Source organism: Solanum pennellii, chromosome 5, assembly GCF_001406875.1.
Source record: "Solanum pennellii chromosome 5, SPENNV200".
NCBI lineage: Eukaryota > Viridiplantae > Streptophyta > Magnoliopsida > Solanales > Solanaceae > Solanum > Solanum pennellii.
The window spans coordinates 56,121,706-56,130,718 of NC_028641.1; the positions used below are offsets into that span (position 1 = coordinate 56,121,706).

At 33.7% G+C, this 9,013-nt stretch overlaps 1 protein-coding gene across 2 annotated transcripts in view; it reads right to left on the bottom strand.

Annotated features, from left to right (window-relative positions):
* The window catches only part of LOC107020951 (probable 3-hydroxyisobutyryl-CoA hydrolase 3), a 54,455-nt gene that overhangs the window by 19,102 nt on the left and 26,340 nt on the right, over positions 1-9,013 (bottom strand). For both annotated transcript variants that reach the window (XM_027917208.1, XM_015221497.2), the window contains exons 6-9: positions 8,728-8,807; positions 8,567-8,650; positions 8,403-8,487; positions 8,240-8,325 (exon numbers count right to left, since the gene is read on the bottom strand). In XM_027917208.1, the coding sequence (XP_027773009.1) occupies positions 8,240-8,325; positions 8,403-8,487; positions 8,567-8,650; positions 8,728-8,807 (335 nt within the window). The remainder of the gene's footprint in view (positions 1-8,239; positions 8,326-8,402; positions 8,488-8,566; positions 8,651-8,727; positions 8,808-9,013) is intronic.

A 9,013-nucleotide genomic window follows, 5' to 3' on the forward strand; every position in this document is an offset into this window, starting at 1 on the left:
CTACTACAACCTCTAGTATAGAGAGGCCCTACACCTACACTTCTAATGCACCTATATCTTCATCTAGCCCACCTTTGACACATGCCTTAGTTTATCAAATGGTTAACCTTGCTCATTCGGCTGATTTTAGAGTCTCTTGTTTTGAGAGAGGGAGAGACAGAGGGTAACATGATATGATCTTCACAACCATTGAGGGTGTTTTCCCCCTCTTGGGGATGAGTCCTTGTTTTGGATTCATTTAGGGCTTTATTTTGATGGATTTAGTGTCCTCAAATGCATATTTTGTGCCAATAACTAATGAGTAAAAAGGAACAAGGCTGCTGAAAAAACAAAGTAAAGAAGGCCTGAGGCCTATAACACTATTATACCAAGGAAGATGAAAGAACGAAAAAAAGGGAACTATAACACCATTCCCCAGCATTTAAAACTTCACCTTTGGGCATTATGATGTTATTTGAAAATTTTTAGTTAAGTTAAATTTTTCCCTTGGTAGTTATAGTGCCATTTACTTAATTTGTAGATTTTTTATAATTGTTTGTGTTTTGAAATAGGAAGAATGAGTGTAAATAGTAATTGTGAACAAATGGATGACCTTCCGTTAGAAGTGATGAGGTTCAGGAATAGCATCCTAACCTTCAAAAAATTAGAAGATGAGAAAATTCAAGAGTTGTGGATGAGGTTTAAAGCATTACTAATGCAATGTCCAGATCATGGGATTACCAAGCTAGTTTTACTGGAATACTTCTATAGGAGTCTTGGTCCTGGGAACGAAATATTGGTTGATCAACTTATATCGGGTTGTCGTTTACCACAACCATATGTTGTAGTAGCCCAACTCCTTGATCACTTGACTGAGGCCAACCAAGAAGCATAAAGGGATTTTAACTTAGCCAATTTGTTAACTCAACCAAAGAAGTTAACCAAAAAGTTTGCGGAGTTTGGAGTTAAGGAAAACAAGAAGAATCGATATTGTCCTCCACATAAGTGAACAAAGATTAAGAACAATGAGGAGGGACAAGTCGAAGCAATGCTCACACTCATTCTCCACAAGGTAAATCATCAAGATATGGTGCTGGAAGAGCTGAAAGAGAATGTCGAAGTGATAAATCAGATGATTGTCTCTCACTCCAGATCTATCCAGCTAATTGAAACCCTCATGGGTCAAGTATTGTCTCATCTCTTCCCAGAACAACAAGAGGGGATGCCTAGTGATACTACAGTAAATCCCAAGAATGAGGTTTGAGTGTGCACTTGGTTCATCTCACGATGTTAACTAAAGCGCTTCTTAGGAGGCAACCCAAGTTTTTATTTGCTTATTTTTTAAATTTGAAATTATTGTGTGTTGATTGCGTAAGTTAAAATGTGGAAAGTGTTTAAAAAGTGTAGCTTGGCGAGCTAAAGGTCCCATCGACGTATCGCTGAAGAGGTTTGTGTGCCCCACTGTAACTGTCATTTTACCCAAGACAATTTGAAATTGGGGTCTGTAAGACTCGACAAGCCCAAGAGTAACTTGGTGAATCGCCAACCAGGACGGTGATCACAATCTAGTCTGTCATTTGGACCCTCAACTTTACTGGAAGTGCTGTAAAACTCGGTGAGGTAAGTGACCACTCTCTGTGTCACCAATTAGGTCGGCAAGAATGACTAATGCCGCCGAATGGGCGAGAACCAGACGGTTTTTTAAAAGGCAAAAGGTTTAAACTTCCAACTCTTTTATTTTCGTTCACTTAAAGTCTTCCAAATTATGCACCTATTTAGTATTTTTTTCATGATTTTTGCATTCCTATAGTATTTTAGTCGTTGATTTGTGCATAGAGTTGGATTACGTTACTGCCTAGAATTTCATTCTTTATTAATCAGCATATAAGGTGTTTGAATTCCTATTTCAATTTGATAATCTTACACCTAATGATTTTAATGTTGAATTCCCATAATTCTTGTGCCTCAAAATGAAATATATTTTGTGGGGTTGTGCTTGCATGTCTTTGGGTATAGTTGGGTGAAGTTTAGGTAACTCGTAATTGTGCCAAATGGCATAATTTTTCCACTGATAGAGTGGGTGACATCGTTCTTAAGGGTAAAAAGTCATCAAATCGCAAAATTTGTCCAATCAGCACACCCTATTGACTGAGTTTGGAAACCCTTATCGTTCAGTAGAGGAGCGTGAGAGAGTTAAGTGTGCTTCTGCTGAGGTCATATAATTGAAAGTTGATATAGTGACTTTTAGTAAATATTCATACGAGCTTAAGTATATGGATATACTATGATATGGGGCGAGGTGCCCTTCCCAATGTTCAGGTGACTAGGCCTCCTTCTGTCCAAATATATGTGAGGTTGCTTGCTGTGACAGGGTTGTTGGTGAGTTTGATGAGGATTTCGAAACTCCTGAGGTGGATGAGGAAGAGTTTGTGAGATATAAGTAGAGGAGAGAGGACACTTATGGAGTTTTGTAGGACATGGAGGACACATTCATGCAGGTTTCTTTGGAGCATTCTCTCAGGAGACCTCCACCATTGGTCCCAGTGGAACCTATTCTTCAGACTCCACTCCTCTTTTTTATTCTTAGGGAACTAATGCCTAAGTTAAGGATGCCTCTTTAGATAACCTGATTGGGTCCTCACCTTATCCTTATTTTATGCTTTTTTATCTCACATTGAGGACACTGTTGTTTTCTATCTGGGGGGTTGAGCACACTAACTAGTTCCTACCCCTTTTGTTTCTATATATTTCTTTGATTTTCATTTAGGTTGTATAAAATATTACTTTATTATTTTGGTTTAGTTGTATAAATATAATTTATTGTTGGTTGTTTGGTTTTGAAATTTTATGATTGGTTTAACTGATTATAAACCTTGCATACTTATTGTGATCATTTGAGAATCGATCATGATCAACATTGATATTTTGGATAGTGTTTTTGATGAAAAGTACTTTTGTGTTGGTTCTATGAGGAAACTCGAATTGCATGACTCTTTTGTAAGTTTCTAGCATCTCCTTATTAATAATTGTGTATCGATTGTGAAACTTTCAATAGTCATTACATGCAAGCTTAAGTTAGTAGAATTAGGCACAATAATTGTGTTTGAAGTGCCTTGTGTTGTGAAGATTACTTGAAAGGCATGTGTGTGTATTCCTAAGTTGGCGTGCGGTAAGAAAGAAGGAAAGAATCCTATTGAAAGATAAGTCTGAGACTCATATTTGGTTCTTGTGGCAAAAAGATGGAACCCCTCCATACAAAAAGAAAGAAGAAAAGAAAATTAAATGAAAAAATGTGTCACCAATTGAAGTTTTGATTTTTATAGTGTGTGATTGAATAAAAACTGTTTCCAGTGAGTCAAATAAGAAACTAATATTGTGAAAAATGACTTTGATTTTTTATATCAAAAGGAAGAAAGAAAATGATAAGAGATGAAGTTAGAACAACAATGTTTCTAAAAGAAGAAGTCACTAAACCAAATTAATCATACTTTTAAGTTTTACGCTCTGCCCTATTACAAGCTTTATAAAGACCTTTATGGTTTTTTTAAATCTAGATGATGTTATGATTGAAAAATATGGGCAAATCTATGGGTTGAGACATTCATGCATTTCTCTTTGACAGTGCGAGAGTATATGTTGATTCCTAACTTTATTATTGTTGTTCTTTGTGAGAACATGGAATAGTCTTTTATTATTAATTGACTTAAATGCTTTTGTTGAAGAATAGCTTTTCATTGTGAGTGATCATTCATGAACTTGAACATAGATTGATTCAAGCTAATCATCATTTGAGCCTTTTTGTCCATAATTGAAAATTGCATATACTTGAAGTTAGCTTTGTGATAACACTTGCATGTTGGCTCACTAGAAGAATTGTTGGTAGATACCACATTGAATTGATTCAATTCTTGAGTTAGTTAAGAAAAAACAAAAGATTAAGTCGGGTTGTTATGAGTCAGAAAACTTGGACTCGTTTGAGGTTTTTTCATTCAATAATTAGTGTCCTTAATATCATTTAATGTCCATATCTGATGGTTAGCAATTGTTTTGTATCTGAGGCTTAAGGACAAGGAAAGAATAAATACATGTAAAAAGAAGCCAACAAAACATAGAAAATATATAAAGTGCGAAGTTGGTACTGCCTTACGGCACTTGGTGACTCATCAAAAATGTGACCTTGCCAAATATGAAAAACTATTCTAGTGAAAATCTCGAGGTAGTTCAGTGATAAGAAGGAGAAAACATCGACCCACCAAACGCTATCGGCGATAAGTAAAGTACGCAACAAAAGTAACTGAAAAGTTGAGCTAAAATTGAGATTAAAAAGGTGATGCAGGTATAATCAGCAACTCGCTGAACATGAACAGTGAGGTCCATCAGAGTCGCCAACTGTGGTACAAATACTTGAAGCTTGAAGCTTGAACTTGAAATCAAGGAAGAGAATGCGAGAAGATGTATTAGTCGACGACTCACCAAGTGAGTCGGTGACCTATACTAATATCGCTGACTGGGTCACGAAATAAAATTTTGTTTGAGATTGAGGAAAGTATTAATAACTGAGAGGAAACAGAAAATTCATCTTACACTTTGAACATCTACAATTTTGTATGTTAAGAAATCTTGTAGTCTATTTTATTTGAATTTGGAGTTGGGTTTCTTATATTTCGACGTTTTAATTTAACAATTCAAATGGCTGACACGGGTTTTGGTATAATTTATGTTACTTCCAATATGATTTAGCTAAATCCCCAATTTTAGGGGTGTGCCATTGAAGTCGCGTATTGTTTAATTTAGTAGAATTATGTGTATTGCTCTTTTTTACACTAGTTAAGATGGATTCAAACTGATCATCATGTGTTAGATTAATTGAGGTTGTAAACTTGGTTCTACATTAGATCTTCATGTATTGCTTGAAATAGATTACATGAAGTGGATGGTACTTTGATGCTTCTATATCAGATTTGCATTCCTTGTTTGCTTGAAAAAAGAAATTTGGGGTTTCACTTCTAATGGCTAGATATTTTTGAAAGATAATATACATGTTAAGCCAATGCATTGTTTAGTAGACTTTACACGGGAGGCTTCGAATAGAACTCCTATGATAAGCATGTTGTTATTGAGAAAAATATGTTGTGTTTGAGAATAACCTATCTTATCCATGGACAGCTATTATTATTGAGCAATCGCATCAATCCATTATTTGAAACCCATACTCACTTCCACACACTCTTAGATTGTCTATCCACTTGCAAAAGACTCGGTTTAATTTACTCTTGTCAAAATTGGTTACTAAATCATCTTAATTTGACATTTAAAGCTATCCAACTTTGTCTATGTTGAACACTTATTACTATCTCACTATAATACATTAGAACAAAGTTTATCTTTGTAATTAAATTCTTACATACGCCACTCCCTGTAGGACTCGATACCCACCTCATATATTGTGTAATTATATTCCTAATGATTGTCTACTGATTCAATTAATGTACGAGTAATCTAAGCTTTATTAGATAGTGAATATTCTAAGCACATGACACGCAAAACTACCTGAATGAACTTCGGGAGGGAGGTGTCTATTTTGAAAATGGAAAGAAGGGAGTGTTAGAAAGGTCTCTGATCATTCTATAGAATATGTATACTGTGTGAGTGTATTGAAGTATAATCTACTCAATATATATCACATTTGTATGTCACAAAGTGGGAATGCAAATTTGTGGCACCGAACATATCAATGACTTTCTACTCAACAAACTTGTATCAAAGGACCATACATGTGGGGTACCAACGATTAAATTTGTAGACATGAAATTTTTTGATGGACGTGACAAAGACAAACAAAGAAAGTCTTCATTCAAATAAAAGAAGCAAGTCTTTACTACCAGGCCTTTTAAATTACTCCATGTGGACCTATAAAGGTTCAAACAGCATATTGGTGATTGTAGATACTTTCTCAAGAATCGGTTTCCCATGTGGAATAAAAAGAACATTCTTGAGAACACCTATGGTATGAAAATTCTAAAAGCGGTGCCTAATTTCAAGTGAAATACATACACCATTCTTTAAAAACCCGTAGTATGGAAACTCTGAAATGGATGCCTAATTTTAAGTGAAATACAGACACCATTCTTTCTCTCGTATGAAATACTTTACTGAATTTAAATTTGCCCTATTGCAAATGGGATGTGTTATGTAGAGTAAAGTACTCATTGACACCTTTATTGTGATACTTAAATCTACCATGTCTAAGATGATATCCACCACAACAAAGATGTGAATCGAGGTTGACTTAGTTAAATCTCTTTATATAAAGTTTATTGTTGAATATCAATTGAGAAGTCATGCTAGAAACCTTGATTAGAAGGTTGAGTATAAATCGGAAAATGAAATATCGTCTTTCAGAAAATGTAGATTAGGCCAACTGAATGCATCTAGGAATCACGGGAAATACGGGAATAATGTTTTACCCAATATAATTGCAACAACAATAAGAAAAGGAAGCAAGGCTTCTCTACAAATTAGAGAAACGTATTAACTCATGAGTTTGATATTGGGATGTCAATGACCATGGAAGACACTCAAAAGGCATTAATGAAAACATATAGATAAATTTAAAGGAAGGGTAAGGATAAGAATATCCTCTTTCATCAGAAAATTAAAACAAAACTGGAATTAGCAACCTATTCCAAAATAAGAACCACGAAGAGGGTTATGGAAGCCTATAAAGTAGAAAAATGTACAAATAACTAGAAAGAAATAAGGCAATGGAAATCAGCAACCCACATGACAACCAGAAAAGCAATCAAAAATAAGAGTTCCCTCAAAGTCAGATCATCATGATTTAATTATATTGGAGAAACAACACAGCATAATTCTAGGGAAACTAAAGACAAACATAAACACAACTTAAAGTCTAGGAGAAACAAAATAACCACCATTATTATCCTGGAGAAAATTGATAAATAGATGCAATCTTACCAAATGTTATATGTACAGCAATATTCTCATAATTCTGAGATTGATTACTCAAAGACTTTTTCATACCTTAGACCTATCAGTATAAAAAAGGTCATCACTAAAGTCATTGCACAAAATAGTTAACTCTAAATTTTCCAATGTTCTTTGTACAAAAATTAAACTCTCCATATTAAAGGGATATTCATAGAAAAAACATATGACTATCCCAAAAGATCATCAACGATACAATAAACCTAATTGAAGGGGCAGTATGGTTAAGAAACTACACCTAACAAAAGTGTATGATAGACTTTCATGTGAATTTTTTGCCTAGTTAAGAAGAACTTTGTCACTGGAGCAACATGTTTTATAACTACATATCCATTAATTAGTATAAATTTACTGTCACTATAAAAAGTGTCTCATTCAAGGGGATCCTCTATCGCCATCTTTGTTCATCCTTAGTATAGAGGTACTCGCATAAATAAAGAATAATTTGTTAATATCTACCAATTATATTAGATTCTACATGAATTCTAACAATCCTTAGGTTAACCATCTTTCTTTTGTTGCTGATACCATAATCATAGGATAAGGACTATGACTCTAGATATAACTATGAGAAAGTTTTGATCAATTGATTATCAATAACAAAATTTGTTTTGCCATGAGCTCTAAAACTACTCGTATTTCCACTAACAGATCTCTATCAAATATCTTGGTATTATTCTCATCATATATAAAAAGGGATCAAATGATGTCATACCAAGATCTTATCTTCTAATGGCAAGGCTATAACGGTCAGACACGTTTTGTTGGTTCTCCCTATCCATATATTAGTTGTTGTTACCCTTCTTAATTTTACCTTAGACTTGATAGAAGATTTCATTGTCAAATATGATTAATATAGCATAGAAAAATTTCGTTGGGCCTCTTTGAATAAAAAAATTCTTATTAAGAAGGCGGTATTGATTTAAGGGCTTTAGCAACATATTTTTAAAGCTTTCGATCACAACTAAATAGTGATGGTCTATAAGAATTTGTAGCGGTTTGGAATTATAAATACTGTTGGAATAATCACCTTGTCACTGTCCCTCAAACTCTCACACTTGGAAGTATATATACTAGTAAGGAAAACATTGACCTTAACATAAAGTTTGATGGTTTTTAGGAATGTTTAAAGGAGATAATAGATGAATGCATGTGAGGCATACATATATAGTGTATTTATTTAAAGTGTTTATTGATTTGTTGGGTTGTGTGAGAAATACAAAAATATCTAGTAAAATTGGATGATACATACCTTTGAATAAACAAAATGAGTTGCAAGGCCAGATGCAATCATTTCAGAGCCATTTATTTTTTCCCCTGTTAATCCTAAGTATTCTCCTGTGTATATGTAAGATTGATTGAGTGATTACAAATAATTCAATCACATTAATAAAAAGGTGAAAATGATCGATTACCAAAATGGCCAGGTAATCTTGAAAGAAAATAAGATGCCCCAACATCTGGATAATGTCCAAATGATGCTTCTGGCATGGCAAATACCTACTTATACACAAATAAATAAATAATTTTTAAAACTAAAGGATCTTCTTATCACTAAATATTCAAACATTTATCTCACCGTATTTTCAGTTACAATACGGAATTTCGCATTCATGGAAAGACCAGCACCTCCTCCCATTACAGCTCCATTGATAAGGAAAACCTTCATGCATGCATACATCGTTAATAATTGAAAATAATTTGTTCATATATAGGATACTACCAATGCATAAAACTTACAACTGGTTTTTTGTATGTCGCCACCAAATAATCCAAAGTTAGCTGGTTTTTGTAAAATTCCTTAACACAATACAAGTCTCCTAATATAACACATCATCCACACAGACAATTTTAGTTTCAAATCAAATATATATATATATATATATATTCTTAGTATATATCAAATATCAAATTTTACCTTTTTTAGTAGTAATTTTTTTTATAAAATGAAAAATAAAGGCCAACTAGGATAAACCTGACCAGTCATACTTACTGTATTTGGCCTAAAGCTTTTAGATTTTCATAA